The 18,832-nt window shown below is 37.8% G+C and overlaps 1 protein-coding gene across 2 annotated transcripts in view; it reads left to right on the top strand.

Annotated features, from left to right (window-relative positions):
- The first annotated feature begins 240 nt into the window (after positions 1–240).
- col5a1 (procollagen, type V, alpha 1) overlaps positions 241–18,832 on the top strand; it is a 79,863-nt gene continuing 61,271 nt past the window's right edge. Inside the window, exon 1 of one of the 2 annotated variants that reach the window (XM_086152248.1) lies at positions 241–638. In XM_086152248.1, coding sequence (XP_086008374.1) covers positions 539–638 — 100 coding nt within the window. In that variant the 5' untranslated portion in view covers positions 241–538. The remainder of the gene's footprint in view (positions 639–18,832) is intronic. The other variant, XM_086152247.1, reaches the window with a different exon arrangement.

The following is an 18,832-nucleotide window of genomic DNA, read 5'->3' as shown; positions in this document are numbered from 1 at the left end:
TCAGTGCGAGGGGAATTCAGTTGGAGGCGTGAAACTTTCCCCCTCTCAACTTTTCCTCCCCACCCCCCGGCCAATAACAGGGAAGGCTGTAATATTCGGGCTCCTCCGATTTGCCTAAATCCCCTGTCCGCGGAATGAGTGACGGCCTGAGGGTGGGTGGGGTAGGTGGAGGGAGGGAGTGGGGGTTCTTGCGACCACTGAGGCTTGCAGGGGCTCTACGTGACGACTGCAAGTGTGGGCTGCACTTCTGATCGGAGGCGCAGCGGCGCAAGACAGTTCAGAAGCGCAGTAAGGAAGAGGAGCAGCGCGGGAGCGGCGGGTCCATCCGTCAACTAGCTGGAGGAAACCCACACCAACCAACCCCTATGGCTGCTTGAGAAATAACCAGAGGCCCCCCCTTTCCCCCCCTTTTTTCTCTTTCTCTTGGACATTTGGCTTTCTTAGTATTGTCCTGTCCAAAAGAAAAAAAAAAGTTGTCGCAAGTCCAATTAGTTTGTCCGAGTTGTGAATCCACTTACCGTGGACGTCTCAGGCGGTCATGGATACCCACAGAAGATGGAAAGTTAAACGGAGAATAAGGGACGCCCAGATCACTTTGGCGGTGATTCTGCTTTTTGTCACATCGCAAGCAAGTTCAGGTAAGATGCGGCGGGTGTGGGGGGGAACTCGTGGGCACGCTTTGGAGGCAGAGCTGCGCGCAAAACTTTCCCCTCTCCCTCATCTACAATGGATACCCTCCAGATCTCCCCACAAACTCATCATTTTGGTACTTTAGATCTTCCCTTAGATCAGCATTTCTTACTCTAAGCGAATTAGTTTTTTCCTCTTTTCCTTTTTTCTTGATTTATACAGAGACAGAGAAAGCTGAGAAATTAATAATAAAATATTGCAGTGCAGTTGTGCATGGCTGCAAAAACGGCAAAAATCGTACCACAATAAAAATCCAAAAAAAGTATAAGCACATAGTTATTACATTGTTTAAGTTTTATGTATTCCATAGCAGCTTTAGTTCATCATCAGGTGTCTCTTTAAAAGTTGTTCAGAGATTTCAGACTCTTATTATGTGATTTCTGGTGGTGAATTTTTGAGAATGCTCAGTGGCCTCCCTAGCCTTTTTTTTTTTTTCAAATTAAGTGATGAGGTGGATGAGCCCAACATCCATAAGAGGGTGGGACTGGAGCTCCTCTAAAGTAGTAGGGTGGAGCCGCCTTTAGGACTGAGGCACAAAGACATATTTTCTAGGGCACTCAAAAGGAGGCTCCTTACGCCACATCTGTCATCAGCTATTACCTGGAAGTTCTCAGTACAACACTTGGCCATCATAGCTGCTGGCAAGGAATAACACCAAACACACAACATGTTACTTGACAATCACAAAATCTAGTTGCTCTCCCCATTTAGTTTTGAACGTAACTTTAAATTTTTATTTTTTTCCAATTACTTTTTGACACTTGTGTTGTGTCCCAGGGGTTTTTCGGAGGTCATGTAGCAGTGGTATTTGTTGTGGGGGGTGTTGCCTCGCATTTATTATTAGCACCTTGAGACTGCCCGGCATGGTTGGTGGTCTGCTGTCTGCTGCAAATCAGGCCTGTGAGTTGAACAGGTGGATTCCTCAGTGTGTAAAATGGTAGGTAAGAAAGTGCCCAAAAATAGCTCGTATGGTGTGAATATTAGGGGTTTTGCTGGCGGACAGACAGAGATATACACTTCCCATGCACAGCTTGCACAATTTTATAAAAAAAAGCATTCCCAATATTGTATTGTTCATTATCAATGGATTTATTGCAGATCGTTTGTTTTTAATGCCCCTTATAAATAGTGTTGCACCTCTGATCCATATCTGGATCATTTATGGTTACAGTTTTGTCCTCCAGCGGTGTACTGGACAGCCTGGGGAGGGGATCTATTCTGATGCTGCAGGCGGGATTTATTCCGTTCTTAAGTCTGTCAGAAAGCAACCGGAGTAGGTGATCCTCAGGGGCACTTAACTTCCTGAAATTTGACACTCTACATATGTGAACAAGGAAATACATGAGAGTGCAAGCATGTCTATGAATTCCAAGAGTTATGAAAACAAACCTTTTAATCTGGTGCGTATTGCTCATAAATGGTCATTTTTGTACTTTAAGTAATTTTTTTTTTTTTGTTTGTCCTTTTTCTTCGTTGATACGAACACAATGTTCCTCCAAAGGGAAAACACAGAGCACTTTTAATCACTTTTCAGTTTGTCATCGGCAAAATAATTATCTTGACCCAAACCAGATGACCTCTTAGCCTGAGGAACATGTATTTCATTCACCGGGAGGCAAGTAGAGGCCTGCTCACGCGCAGATCAGTAGTTATCTTAGACATTTGGTGGAAAAATAGGAAAAATATCTACTATACATCAATCTATTCTGATATTTTACCTACATATAAAGATATCACAGAAACCAATTTTAACAAACCATTTTTCACTCCATAGTTCTTTGAATGCAGATTAAGGATGGTACAGTTTTCATCTCTCGTTTGAGCTGCAAATAAGCTCTTCTGCATGACGTAATTTGAACTGGCTGAGCATGAAACTCCCGCTAGTTTCAGGTACTGGAAGCTAGCTGAGAATTGTCAGGAAATTTATGAAGGAGGCTGAAAAAAAGAGGAAGAACTGTGTTGAACTCTGCCCATTCAAAGTCAAAGTAAGAGATCTGAAAATGTAATGATCCTCTATTTTGCCTCTTGGTATGAGCAAAGGTTGCTGCAGCACAGAATTTATCGCTGATAAATTTGACGTTACATAAAAGTAAATAGCATACAACACTGTTGTCACTTTGGCCACTACTGGGAATCCCTCAACAGTGACTTATTTCAATGGTACCATCATTTGGCGATCGTTTTACTTTGGGTTATACCGTGTCTGAAAATGCTGCTCATAATATCTGTTAAATCACAATTACAGGGTGGAAACATGAGCAATACGCTGAAACATCTCCCCTCTCAACATGGGCTTAAATTCAAGGAATGCTGTGCATTTGACACTCTATGCCCCACTTCTTCTCAACAGAGCAGTGCGTCCAGCGAGGGCAAATACGTTAGAATAACATTAACGCCAAGCCGGGCGCCTTAGCAGATATTTTTTTTTCTTCGACCGAGAAAACCTAAATGGATATCAGTGCTGCAAAAATATTGTTTCTTTTCACTTTTTTTTAAATTTTCTATTTTGAGTGACAGACTGTTGCTACTGCTAGCTCTGGAGATACAATAGCTCATGAGCTTTTTTTCACTATCATGTAGGGCAGTGGTCTCCAACCCCCGATCCCCGGACCGGTACTGGTCCGCAGATCATTTGGTACTGGGCCTGCAAAGAAAATCTTTCTTGGTACATATTAGGTTTTTTTCATCACATCTTCTGGATCTTATTTTGAAAAATGACTTTTTCCGCCTCTGCCGTACTGCCGGACTTAATATCGTAATTGTCTAGTATAAAGTGCAATCGTTGTATTCAGACTAATTACTGTGAACTGACAAAAGTTTTATTATTTGAATCCCCAGGCCTCTAACTGGTCCGCTGAAACATTTTAATGCATAAAACTGGTCCTTGGTACAAAAAACGTTGGGTTCCGCTGATGTAGGGGATATAAATGATGAGAAAAGAACAAATAAAAAGTGATTATTCAGTCACAGGATATGTTGCTTAGGGTTCTCCACAGCAGGAAAACCTGTATTTCAGCTGGTTACATGCATTAACTGTTACCTATGTGCTAAGTTATATGACATCACTATTGATATAATTTTACAAATTTTACAATTTTTATTTCAAATCAAAACACTTGCAGTGAAACGTGCCAGTAATTACAACTTCTTGGTTTACTTTTTTTTTTTAATGCTTATTAGTTGATCTATCAACCTGTGATTGACTGGAACCTGAGTGCAGAATAAGCAGCAGATGATGGATGGGTGGATAGATAGTTGACTATATCTAAAGATTATTGATTACTTTGCAACAACAGTATGAAGTAAAAACATCAAAATACTGTCATCAGATGTTCAGACAATGTCAATGTTTTGTTAACAAATAGTTAAAGTTACACATTCAGAATATTTTAACATCAGGGGGATAGATAGGAGCTTTAACTTTCATGTGTTTACACTCCCTAAATGTTATGGATGGATATTCATTTTTCTTTCACATCTATTTTTGGTCTTACAAACTTAAACTAAATCAGAAAATGTATTCTCCAGTGATGCTAAATGTTCTAGTATGTTTAACAGTGTTTTTCACATATAAGATTGAATTATGAAAGAAAGGCTGTCGTAAAGATATATACTGCAAGAGTAAGTTTTATGCTGTTCAAACAAAAGTCTCAGTTGCCATGGTCTGCACAGTAGAACAGCAAAATGAAATAATGTAACTTTAAAAATAGCAAAGTACAACTTTAGAGAAACCAGAAAAAAAGCAACATTTTGTCGGTGCTACCAAACCAGGTGTTGGTTACAAATGCAATAAATGAATCAATAAATAGATTATCATCAAAACCACCTCTGCTCAGCTTTACAGAAAAGGAAAAAAGAAATAAATCAGTATCCCTTAGAGAAAGTTCAGTCTTTCTACATAGCATTTATTAGCTAATGCTAATAAGTAGTCATGCCTCAGTAATAGGTACTAACTTTTGACGTTCTATTGCTGCAATTTCCCTAAAACAACCGTCCAATGTCATTTTACGAATATACAATAAATTAAAAAAAAGGAACATATCCACATACATGCAGATGACAGGACCAGAAGGGCTTTTTTTGTTTTCACTGGCAGACCTGATGTCAAAGAGGATTACAACAAAACTGAATTAAAATCGAAAAGGATTGGTGGGTGCTGTCCAAAAACTACTCCTCCTATGGGACGTCATTTCAAACTGGCGTTAAAGAGGAAATCTGGTTTTGAACAGACATGAGAAGTGGTAATAACAGAATGTTTGTTGATCTTTAAAGAAGGAATGAGCAGAGTTCAGCAATACAGGTCAGGACATTCAGAAATATAGTCCTGGGTTACGTTTTCAATGCTAAAGGAAAGAAATCTTTCTGTCAGTGGATGTGAGATGCTTAAAACTGGACCAGTCTTTGTTGCATTGCCTCTGATATAAATGTGATGTGCAGAAGGTGAAGGTGGGCAGAATATCTATAAAGATGAGGAAAAGAATCAGATTAGCCATTCATCTGTAGTTTTCAGCTTTTTGTTGCTTTTATTTGGATGTTCTAGCACGATAGTTGTATGACATAGCCCTGGAAGACCAAAATGCTCAATTTCTCGATTAGCCGTTTAGGATTTTGCTACGGCGCCCTTTACCTGTAGGATCTGCATCGATGGATTTCCTTTTGTCACCCCTTCGTAGAGGGTTATTACGATTAAGTTGCCTAAAGCGTGTTTTCTTTCCCCATTGGCAGTTTAATGTCCATAACAAACGTTCATGCAGAACTCATTTCTGCCTGGTACTTAAATGATCAAAAATACTGAAACAACATTCTTTGAATAACTTTGAGCAAATGAAAACAAGGATGGATTTGGGCCAAAACCATGTTTGGCAACAAATAACAATGGCAAAAGACCGAAAGAAAAGTTAAAGAATGGGGCAGTATTTTCATGATTCTAAAATGATATTGTGTATTAGGATCTCAAATTTGTGGATTCCTTATATATGCTCTATTGGGATAAATGGAAGAAGGCCTTGCGTTGACTGTGCGCTTTCACATCTGGATTTGATAAGGCCCATTGTACTGTCTGCTAAGACCTCCAAAAAGCCAGAAAAAATGCCTTCCAGATGTTTTCTTCCCATTCTTGGTGGAATGAAGGACTATGAAAAGTATATAATGTTGCATTTTTAAAAAGAAAATACACAACTCTGTGCTAGTTTGAGAGAAAATACCAAATTGAATAACATTTTCAGCCTTATAGCTGAGTTTGTAAAAATAATAGGCTTGTATTTCAGCTGGGATTGCGGCAACACATCCAAGGTCATTGAGAGGTTCTTTTTATTGAAGTTAGCCAACTTTATAACAGGGTTACAGGTCAGATGCAGATATTCTACAGGTGCTTCTCATTTACTCTCTCCCTACAGCAGGTCGTCTTTTCTTCCAGATACATTAGCATAGGTAATATATCCCCTTTGCCCGATTGTAAAGTAGGACAAGGTGATTTAATTCTTGTCAAATGAAAAAAAAAAATCTGTAGTATATTCTTGAATTGACAGAATTCATGAATTTATAGAACTATAATAAGTGGTTGCTCTGATGGGACTATTATAAAATAAACGCAACAAAGAACTATTGCTAATAATGTCTGTTTGATGCATTGCTTCTCATTTTCAAATGCAAAAAATACATCTGGATAATCTTGTTGGTGTATTTGATTCAATGGGAAACTAAAACTGTTGGTGATGCAGTTGTGTTAAATGCTAAACGGAGAATACCTTTACAATACCCATATTGACGATAAAGGTTCAAAGAAAGAGCTAGTGTGGAAGTTAGAAATCATAACTGGAAATGTTGTATACAGGAGCGAACACAACTAACAGCTAACCATACAACCTCAGCACTATGCAAAAGATGCAAAACTGCGACTACCTTTCTGGGATGTAGCAAACATGGTTGTGAAGGTGATGCATATATCTGTACTTATCTGATTGGATAGAGGAATGTACCTCGTTTATCCAACAGTCCTGTGATACAAAAAACACTATCGGATGGCTGCTGTCTCTATTTATCATTAGAGAAGGGATATTAAGAAGCTGTGTGCAAAACAGCAATTTTTGGCCATGTTGTCTTGTTCTTGTCAAGATCATGACCAATAAATGATTTCCGGTTAAGAAATATCAAGGCACAACTTGCTTGCTAATTTTATAACTTCTGGTTTTCTTACTGCAATGATTTCTTTAAGCTTATCAACCAATCATAGTTTGTTCACCTTGATATTGTTATTGCTGACAAAACGAGTTGCAGATTAGCTGCAGCAATAAATGTTTTGTAGTGTGCTGACTCTTTTTCTGGCAGTGTAACCATTTTGCTAGTACACTGTTGAATCCTGCAACAAGCTCAGATCTGCTTGAGCCAGATTGGCCGAAAAAGAGGCCTTCAATAGGTCATTTAAACTTTTAGGATAAACCACGAAGCCTATACTCAACGAGAGCCTTAGGTTTGACCCAGAATGGCCCAGAATGGCAGGCCTAAGGTCTCTATTTTATGGGATGGATTGCAAGCAAAACTGTTGAGATCAAGCCTCACACTTTACGACATGTTCAAGGCACAGAATAGACAGACACATGTGGCTGCCAGGAGAGACTGATATCACCTTTTTTGTTGGCAATTATCTTACCATCATTTAATTATCTCTCTCTGAGTCACGTTTCACTGTGAGACGTTAAGGTAGCCTCCCATCAGATGAGATAAACACAAGTGCTGACATTATGGGTTTTTTTGGGATGGCACTGATGGCGGAATCTGATTTAACTGAGACAAACATTGACCGCGCATCTGTATGTGCCACATCAACCCGTAAAGCACGCTTTGTGGAAAAACCTATGATAATCACCTCTAATGCCTGATAACAATATAGAAGATAAAACTAAATATGCAGGACATGTTTCTGACCCTTTGTCAGGGTTAAGGCGTTTCTTTGTGCTGCACAAATAGTTCATTATTTGCCATATCCTGGACAGTATATTGTCTATTCCTTTCCAGACTAATTAAGGGTCAAATAATTGTTTTCAACTGCTCAATGGCGCTCTGTACTAATGAAACAGCAGACTTGATTTGAGGCCAGTCCCAGATGGTTTTATCCAGATGAGTTGCTTGGCCCAAAACTTCAAATCCACTAAAACACACAGACAAAGATTGATTTCAGATTCCAACTGAAGTGGACAATGTGTCCTCTGTACTCTGATATGTTTGTCTTGAGTAAAATGGCAACGTGAGGACATCACTGATGTAAAAGTTGGATGAGCTATGAAGTGATGCAATTTTTTGCTCCTGTATTTTGATTTAAACTGTATCCTTTGTTGAAGCGTGTTGTGCATGGCCGAGAGAAGTTAGTCCGGTCCGGGCTCAAGCACTGGGAAACAGTGCTTTTCTCTGTAATAGGGTATTATAATCATTGAGCATGGAAAGCAATGTATGACTCATCCTTTCCAACCCCATTCCCCCCTGCCCCAGCCTGGGTTTAGCCGCAGCCTGGGCTGTAAAATTACCGAGTGTAAGCATTTTTTCCTATACTACGAGAAATACAATGGTTTTTGGTGACTCCAGAAGCTTCTCTGCAGTCAAATTTATTCTATTTTTTATTCATTAGGTGATGAAATTAGCAGGAGTTAGAGGGGAAAAAACAGCACACTTGCATGGCAAGATTCTGCTTATTCAGCAGTGCTAAGTTAAATCTTATGTCTTTGGCTTAATTGGTTTAGTCTGATGCATCAAGGTTCTAAACTACAGTTGGGGCACAAATACCAGCAGCCATGGAAACAGTCTGAAAGAAAGATGTTCCACAAATTAAAACAACACTATATTTCTTTTTGAAAAACTCAGTCAAGGCCATTTTTTGAGACATATATCCTCTAACATATATGCATATATATGATTTTTTTTTCTTCTCTTATTTCAACATGCTCATTTCTTTTTAGTCAATATTCCCTGCTCAGATTTCCTTTGTTTTCAACCTTATATTGAACTAACATTTGTTAGTGGTCTAACAAATGGCACAATGAAAAGTCAAATAAAAGAGAAAAACTCACCTTTCAATATTTTCGCCTCTTTGCCATCCACTACATGGCTTTACATTTTAATCAATTTATTTTTTAAAGTGATATATGTCTCAGTTCTTAAACCTTGCCCATATCTCTATCAGTGATGTTGCGTCAGTGGGATGCAAACTGCATCACAAATGACCTAATTGGCAGGCGACTCAATAATCAATACTGATGGATCAAGGATGAATATGAATGTTACTTTCAGTAAATAACTTGCAACCACTAAACATGATTATTGGGAAATTCACAAAAAGTTGTTACCTTAGTATTATGATTAATAATGTAGCTATGTTGATATTGGAAACACATTTTCTTTTCAAAAGGTTATCGCAGATCAAGTAAAACACTAGTTTGTGTCATCAGGAGAGAAATTAAGCTCTGACATGCAAATTCTTTGGCAATGTATGAGAAGTAGAGCTTTCCTTATTTTAAGCTGCAGTAGTTTGTTTTTTATTATCACAAGTGTGATGATTAATTCAGTGGTCTTAGCTCTTATGTGGCTGAGCTTGAGGGAATTCTGTTTTTTGTCTTTTTGTTTTTTCAGCACAATTACCTGACTTGCTCTCACTCAATCACAAACTTCTTAAAATGTGGTTGTCACATTTCAAAATCACTCAGGCTTTTCAAAACCCATGTTTGTTCATAATGCAATTTGTGGTGACTTTTTATGAAAGACAATTTAGGGCTAGTAAATATATAATTGCTAATTTTGATACAGCACAAAAACATCTATAAACTGGTCTAGAGTCTAAAACTGACTGGAAAATGAAAAAATCTGCTATATAATGATATATTCCATGATTCAGATATTAAATTACCTGTTGCATGATAGATTGTTTTGTACTTATCAAACAGCCAAGAGAATATGAAAAAGAAAGGAAAGGAAAATCTTGGTCATCACTATAAACCTGACTGATAGGCAAAGGCCTGCAAATATTTAACTTTAATAGCGGTTCAAAATACTTGTGTGTAAAAATCATACTCCTATTGGACTTAGTATGATTATTTGGTATTAGTAACTGTATATTAGTGTTATATAAGTGTATTTACATTTTGTGGCCTTGGTGAGAGTTCTGTTTTAAGAGATTATTGGTCACATACTTTTACTTTCAGATGAATATTTTTCATTTACATTTTTTTGATAGATTTTGAAATTTACCTTTATCATATAATCTCAAATATTTGTTGCCGTCATTACTTACGAGGCACAGCTTTGTAGTTAAGTGCTTTAAAATGTGACACTTAGATTTATTAGGTGCCACATGGGTGTCAGACCTTGATTGTACAAAAAGTCTTCATTATCATACATGATTTGATTTTTAAAACATCCCTGCTTCATGTTTTATTTCAGTGCTGCTGGAATTATGGTTATCTATGAGGCTTGCTGTGGAAATGGCTTGGTAATGCCAGTGCTGTAGGGCACTCTTATCAAATGTTTTTCAACAGTCTGCTATTAAAATTGTATCTGCTAGACCGAATAGGGTAAATGTTGTAAGATAAAACAGGCAGTGAGAGAAAAAAAATGCTAAAAAGATAAGAAAGTTAAACTGAGTGAAGCCAGTTCAAAAGAAGAGGAAATTTAAGGCAGGGCTAACTGCAATCACACATGTCCTTCAAAAGTACAATGTAAAATGAGCATTCAGAAGCGCACGATGGATTTTTGAGTCAGTTTTTCCATTTTAGTCTGTGGTGGACGACCGACAGATTTATCCTCACTGCTGTGAGCGGCATAGTGGAGATAGTCAAGCAAACCATCTGGTGTTCCCTCTGCTAAAGCAATAAGAGTCCAGCTAAAACACTTGAGTCCTGGGATATGCAAGGTCTCATCAGAAAAAAAAAAGAAAAAGTATCATCTTCCAGGTCGTCTGGTTAACTGTGACAGACAGTACCAGTGAGTATCGGCTTGGCGTGCATCGGACTGTACCTGGGGATTCAGGATGAGTTTGTCATCTCATTTGAACTTCTCATTTCTTTCCTTTTAGTGTGTCTTACATCTTCTTCACTGTCTTTTTAGATATATTCTTTAAATATCTCATTTTAAATCTAATGCGTAAGGAGTAATAATGAACGTATCAATATGCAATATGTCAATGTATATGGAAAATATGTGGCCTTTCTATGATTAATTGGGATGTATTATTTATCTACATCCATACATGGTTCATTGATGGCCAGACTAAAAAATGTTTTCGTCATAACCTAACATAACATTAAAAAAATTGTGGAGATAAACTATGTTGTAATGCAAAACAAGTTTTCATTTTTCAGTACTGCCTGGGTCTGATAAGTAGGGAAATAAGGGTATCATCAGGTGTCTTACTCTTCTCATTTCCTCCTGAAGCTTTTCCTCCCTGCTGCTGCTGTGTTACAGCTTGTGCACGTGTAGCTCTCAGCTGAGGTCAAAGGGTCATTGCTCTGAAAATTGTGGATTATAACAGGGCTGACAAAGTGAAACTTCTCTAATACTGATATTTGAGGTCATTTACAGAAAGAATGCTGATGTTTTTGTAAAAACTATCCTCCGGCACCTTGCAGAGTTGGAAACAGAGTCATTATCTAGCTCTCACTTTGTTATTCAACTTTGTTCTTCAAAACATTCTGCTATGCTGCCATGGAAGAATTGCTCTTATTTATTATTCTTTATTAAAAGTGTTTCATATTTTTTGTATAAATTATGGATGTTTTTCCCTAATTTTTGTCTTAATGTTTGTATTATTTCTATTTTTACATTATATCACAAAGGATTAAAAAAAAAACTTAAATCGTATCACTTCAGACTGTCATCTTCCATTGACCCGCCAAAGGATTATGGGATTGTGACATGAGGTATGAGAGGCTCTCAGTCCAATCACTGTCAGAACATATTGCTTCATGCAATTTTATCACACAACTAATATCTTTAGTTAGAAAGGCAAAAAAGGAGGGGTTTTGGTTACGTCTTCATGATTATTGAAAGAGTAGTTTTCTATCTCTTTGTATATGCAAGACATGAAATTCACACTTGTGATACACAATTTTTCCTTACCCAAGATGAGGAACATTACGTGACATGAAAAGTGTCTGGCTTTTTGTCACGGACATGACTAAAGTCAATGAGTATGAGGCTAAATGAAGAATCCTCTAAAGATAAAGAATTTACCACCAGTATATATTGGTAAAGAGTGATACCAAGGGCGAGGAGCCCTGCCAGGATAGTAGTCAGTTGTTTTAATTAATTTAGGCACAGGGGTGGTGTGGGACCACCTGGCATCTTGCTGACTCACATCCTCTTCAGTTTTGTGCTTCTAAATTATCATGTGTTGCACATCTGCAGTTTTGTGAGTTCTCTCACGGATGCAGTGTTTTCAATGTGCTTAATCTAGCAAGCATAATGACTGTGGTATGATTCCCACGTCTAGTCACATGAGACTCCCCACAGACAGTCTTAGGTCAATGATGGATGTGTGTCATTCATTTTTTCCCCATATTTGTAGACCACATTTGTGCAATATGACACTTATTTATCAGTTATGAATATCAATCATGAATTGTTGTAGTGGTAGATAAGAGAATATGGAAGAACAACTCTAAAAGTGAAGAATACTACATATCATATGGGCTAAGCAATAGGTTTCCTCTCAAACACGTCCAGTTAGAGAAGGACACATTCATATTTGTTTAGTAAATCAGTGTTTAACATAAAAAACAACATTAAGATTTTGTATGTTGATCATTTTTGTCTGCTATAACTTACATATATAGAGCTGTGTCCTCAAAAGCAAAGGACAAATTGAACTTTTGTTGCGTTCTTATGTTATCTTATTTTATTGTTTTATCACTATTATTTCTTTTTTACTTTTTATTTCAGTATCTGACTTCTGTGCATATTTCACACACATCTATGGCACTATACCTGTATCGCTTCTACTGGATAATTTTGTTCCATTCCCCCATAGTGGAATGGCAAACCTTGAGTCCTTGAATCCTTGAACTTGAATTAGCATTTATCGGCACATCTCATTTAAAATGAGTGTAGGAAGACACTCATTAAGTAAGATTATTTACCTGAAATGTGCTGGCACAATCAAATGAATAAAACAGAAGAGGAAAAACTCTGGAGTGTATTTGATTGAGCAAGAGAATTTGTTATTGCATATGCATTCAGCTATTTATTTATGAGGGGAGTTCTGTTTCAGATCATCATTCAATTGCCATTTGGTCTTGCCTTGAGGAATAACAATCAGAGCTTTAACTTTTTTAAAGGCTTCGACTTTATAAGAAAAACAGGTAATAAATAATATATAAAAAAGCACCCTTTCTGTGATTCGCTCTAGGAGGGGGAAGTCTGTCATTGGGCATTCTTGCTTTTGGCTGTGCAGTTTCCAAGAGGCAGGGTCCTCTTTATGGCTGCTAATTACTCCTTGTCCTCAGCGCCAGGTCAAGCATGTGGTCGGAGAGTCAGGCCTCACTTCAGGAAGGGCTTGGGGAGGAGAAGGAGGAGGAGAAGGAGGAGGATAGGGGCAGTGAAAGAGGGAAGAATGTTAATCCCCCCCCATGAAAAAGTCCTAATTCACAGGTCCAGCACCCTCCTCCTGTCAAATGAAATGGTGCCGTCTGGAGTCACTGACGCTTGTTACAGACAGAGAGTATGTATATACGTGTGCCTTTGTGGAACTGTAAATATATTGGTTTAGGGAATGGGATCCACCACAGCCTTGGCACTGAGCCGAAATTTGGATTATGGATCTTGCACTTGAGCTACTGTTCAAAGAAAGACAAAAAAAGGTGAAAAGGAAAGTTAACATTGTGTGGTAGGGGGTGGAAAATATTCACAAAACCACATCATGTGCATTATACCGCTGCTGTAGTCTGGTACATTTTATCACAAGTTCTATATATTTAATGAATTAATTAACTTTTACTGTGCTGAAGCCCATGTCTCCAAACGAACCCATAAAAAATACAAAGTCAACCACTTCAGTTTAGTATGTAACATCAAAGATATAGCAATTAGCTTTCTCACATTAAATGTTTTCCTGCTGTTCATATGGAATGAGAGAATCTACTCTGTAAGTACAAGTAGATTACTTTGAGTTTACCATTTACGAGTTTACCATTTGGATAAAGGGTGTTCTGAAAGCTGAAAAATAAGTGAAAATTAGTGCATTTGCTGTTATGGTTATCATTAGCACTTTCTACCTACTTTGCTTATTTTTACCCTTATTTTGTCTAAGGGTTTCTCTGAAACCTTTTTTTAAACCAAAAGCAATGTTCTTTTGGAGTCAAGATTTCATTTGAGAGAAAATTTAGACATCCATCAATTATTTTGCAACAAAGTCTGCTCACACGACAATAAACAGCAGAAAACACAGACTCAGCTGGAGAATGTGAAGAAAAAACATATCTGACTGAAATGGGACTCTCAGGAAGTTAACTCACAGGGAGTATTGGCAGTACATCCAAATGCGGTTGTGGAGCAGAGACGAACCATTCTTTTATATTTGGGGTCATAATTTTCCCTCTCTGACTCCTTATCCTTGAACTCATCTTTGTACCCCCTGAGAGGCATTGCCTGGATATAGTCTTCTTGTTTTGTTTAGAAAAGAGTCACATAATGTAGCTTAACCTGGGCATCATGAGATCCAAGGCATTATGAACCCCTCACAGTTTAACACACAAATGTTATGGGGCATGTTCAGGACAAGAGCATGAAAACCAGGAATCAGATTGGCAACATAATAGCCTGGTTATTACATTTTACATATTTGTTTATGGGGAAATAAAACGAATACTAAAATGCTTGAGGGCCCATGACAGGGTTACTATTATTTGTGATTATAACACCCCCTAATGCTGCCATGCCCAATAACCTGTTCTATGATTGTTTGACAAAGGTAAAAATTAAATATCCCTGGGAAATGTATTTTGATGTTTATGGAATTCCAGGTAAAATGATGCTGTATCATGACATCTGTGAAGTTTCTCAGCCATTGAGGGCATGGCGTAAATCTTATCATTAAGATGTTTCACCTCTCATCATGGATGCCTCTCTGGTTCAGGACCAAATTGCTCAGCATTACATCTCATCTGCCTGGAAAGGTTTTTACACATGAAATGCTCAAAATATTTGGATTTATGTCATAGCATTTCTTTTTGTAACACTTTCAATTTACTCGAAAGTCATCAAAACCGGCAAGATTCGGGGAAAAATACACAAGACTGTGTCATACAAACAGCTACAGTGTATTTGAAGGGAAAAGCCCTGCTGGATATGAGGGCCTGTGTGGTCATAGGGAGATGTATTTTTAGCATCGACTGCCAAAGGTGTGAGTCTCTGGAGGGAACTGCCATGCTAAGAGGGTAAAAATGTCCACTTAACAAGGTGAGACTGAGACCCATACCTGCGGCTAAGGATGTGGTCAGGACAGCTTCCGTGTGAAGGTCAGCTGGAGGTGACCGAAAGGCATGAATGAGATCACATGTGTCTTATTGCGGAATAGATAATATTCATTTTCTGCTGTGCCTGTGAATCAGCAGTTAACTTTTTAACAATGATTGCCATATGCATGACCTAAATAGAAACTAAAAATGTAAGTTTTTGGTCATGTAGGCTTTATAGAGCTGTTATATTCTATTTATTATGTTATCCTTTCACCTTTTGTCACCCTTTCTATAGCAGCTAATCAGGCCGCAACCCCTGCCTCACCTGCAGGTGACCTTGCAGAGGCATTTAAACTCACCAGGAGATACTAAACCTCAAAAACATCCAATGTAATGGATATTAGATGAAGGAAGAGGAAATGGGCTAATGAGAAACGAGCAAGTACAACGGTTGGAAGGTTGACTAATGGAAGCAAAGTGAGGTTAATGTGTCAAATAAGGGTTATCCTAATAGTTTTTCCTCAAAAATACAGATTTCCGTGGGATTAGTTTGTGTCAGGATGGATTAGTAAAAGCAACACTCCTCACCAGGGGTTGTGACACATTGAGCATCGATTGGTTGCTTTTCTCAGACTCCACCCTGCTTTTCCCTGCTGTGTAGCTGTGAATTGTTATGATGTTTTTGTAAGCTGCTGCAGCCCAGAGGAACTTTTTTGGTTGATTTATCAACTTTTGTTTGTGATTGTCATGGGTAAACCAATAGAATAGATGGTCCCTGTTGGAACTATCTGATAAAGAGATTGGGTGTGTTAGAAGCCACTGTCGGCTTCCACATGTTTAGATCTGGGACCGTGTTGTAGAAATTCTCATAGGTACCTCAAACACTTATTATTTCCAATGTTAGGCAGGCAGAACCAGATGCAAAATGTACTCTTATTACTTATAACTGCTCAGAATAACATTTTCAGAACCATCCTTCATATCTATTCTTCCATGTATTAATTATGTACCAACTGTATTGAGGAGGCTTTACAATATTTTTCTCATAATATTTAGTGTTCCTGCTACTTTTGAATGTCTAGCTGGTGCAACGACTAAAACAAGAGGGTTTATGCTCTTATCCAAAGTTGGTTTAAATACCAAACTCGGAGGGTTTAACCAAAAACCAAAGATGGAAGGCTGCCGTTTGAAGTGCATATCCCATGCTGGCCATTCTGTGTAATTACATCTTCATATGATATACACTGGCCACATAATGCATACCATCACTGGCTTGCGTTTTGAATGAAGCAGCTTTTAAATGCTGGATAGTTTCAGCCTCCATGAAATGACTCTTGGCAATCATAATCTCATCCCTTTGGTCTAAGACCATATGGGTAAACCAGACAACTCAAAGGTTAAACTTTAGTTTGACCATTTTAGTTAACTGTGGTCTGGGTGACATATGAAGTCACTGTTTGTACCTGTCACCAGCAGGCCTTCCAGGCAGTACAATAGGTGCAAGTTTATGTCCTTATAAAGAAATGAGGGGAGCCATGATAGAAAGCAGCTATGGGGCTATGGCTGGTTGGTTAGTTGGTTGGTTGGTTGATTATAAAACAAATGATCAATTGAAGACTGATATCAGATTATTTTAGCCAAAGCATTACTATTAGATTGTGTCAACATAGCTTTGATTGTTGCTGACTTGAGGGACTTCGTCATTTGCTTTGAAAAGGTACTCTCCGTGTACACGTCAGAGTAATAAATTACAAGTTACAATATGCTGCAAGATTTTGGCTGGTTAGTGGGAACTGGCATGCGGCATCAAAACTTGCTGTTGTGGCTTTAACAGCAAACATCTGTGACTATTTAAAAAAAAATAAGGTCGACGTCTTCTTTTTGTCAGCTATGGTCCTTGTTAAAACACTTTTAACAAAATGGCTCTCCTTGCCAGTTTATGTGTCACTGTCTTGTTAAACAGTCAAGCCCTTTGTCAAAGCACACTGAAATGATTTTTGCACTTTTATGGTTGCTTCATTTTCTTTTTTTTTTCTTTTTTCTTGATTGTTTTCTATGATGCAAACTTCTAAATAGAGATACTGCATGGCAGGGGCACAAAGAAGTTAAAATATACATTAATCCTGGGCCAGTTGACATTAACACAAGAAAACCTTTGCAGTTTTGGAAAAAAAAAGCTTTCGCAGAGGAGCATTACTATAGAATTAAAAGTACTTAAACATTAGTAAGAATATTAACTAATTCATTAGGGACACCCCAGAATTTAATCAATTTAATGTAATATATATTTGTTTAATTTTCACAGACATTAACTGTATAATGTAGACAACTTTCATACAAATATCCATATCTACATGCATATGAAATTCTGCATTTATTAAAAAGTTTGCTTTTTTCCAGATATACACTGCTATATAGATCTCACAACTTTGTGGTCATTAATCAATATGTCATAATGGCATGGATTTACAAAAATGATGTAGCACAAGTGCATTTCCCATCACTGACAATGTGATATATTATTACTCAGCTGCAGATTTAGCTCCTTAAACAAGCAGCCAATCTTTGGAGTCACGCTGAGTGATCGACATTTTCTAGCTGGTGGGTTTTTATCGTGTCAGCCTCTTCATTATGAGGCGCTGACAGACAAAGCTGTTTTTGTTCAGATACTTCACCTGCTTTGAGGTGAAGGGTCTTTGGTATTTGCTCCCAGGGATATGTAAGCAGTTGCACGAAATTTGACATGCCCTTAGGTAGATTTGAAAGGGATGGGTATACAGGCACTTGGGTTAATGTATTTATTTCTGGTGAATTCATATAGAACTGTGACTTTACTTTCTACAGAGAAGACTTTAGAGGCAGGGTTTGGTGAGCGGTCTCCCTCTAAGACAGGAAGAATGGGGCGGCTCAGAGGAGATAGAGGCAAGATGAGGATATTCTGATTAGGTTACCAACAGTCACAAAATGTCTGGGACTCAAATGGTGCATTTCCTTCTCAAAACTGTCCTGCAAAGATTTACCCCAGATTACTATGTGTGCAAGGACAATTTTGAGCTACATTTTTTCTTTTTGTTTCATTCGCTGAGAAATTTAAAAAGGTAAGCCATTTGTGAAAACGCTTTCTGCTTTGCATGCAGGGAGTGACATTGTTTGTGTTTGTGGTGAGGCGGATGTGATGTTAATCAAAATTCAGGACTCCCCCAATCATCCCAAAAATGAATTCCACAGCACTGAATGATAATCTATGTTTTAAGGAACACATTGCAGATAGAGGAAGATTTAGGAGGAGATTCAAATTGAGTAAAGAAAATGTAATATTAACTATATTTGGATAAAAAATATTTGGATGAAAATTAGGCCTGAGATATATGGAAAAAAAGAAATAGACAAAATGATAATAATCATGGTAATTGGACATATAAACACAAAGTCATAAAATATACTCAATTTTTACATATTTTTCTTTACCTCCCCAAATTATTGGTTGTCTTGGTTGACAGGTTATGTTAATAAGGCACAAATTTATGCCACTCTTCCAAATAACTTGATGTTGGTGAAAACAAGAAAGATTACTTTGTTATTATCATTTTTTTGTTGTTTTCTGCAAAACATGTCTTATGGAATGATGAGTGACAAAACATTTAGCACCAAAGCCAGGTATAATGCTGTATTTTTGTTATGGTCAGAGATGGGAGGTGGGAAACAAG

This window comes from Fistularia commersonii, chromosome 9 (assembly GCF_037954325.1).
Source record: "Fistularia commersonii isolate RoL2024-O1a breed Wild chromosome 9, RoL_Fcom_v1.0, whole genome shotgun sequence".
NCBI lineage: Eukaryota > Metazoa > Chordata > Actinopteri > Syngnathiformes > Fistulariidae > Fistularia > Fistularia commersonii.
This window is presented reverse-complemented; position numbering and strand designations above follow the sequence as displayed.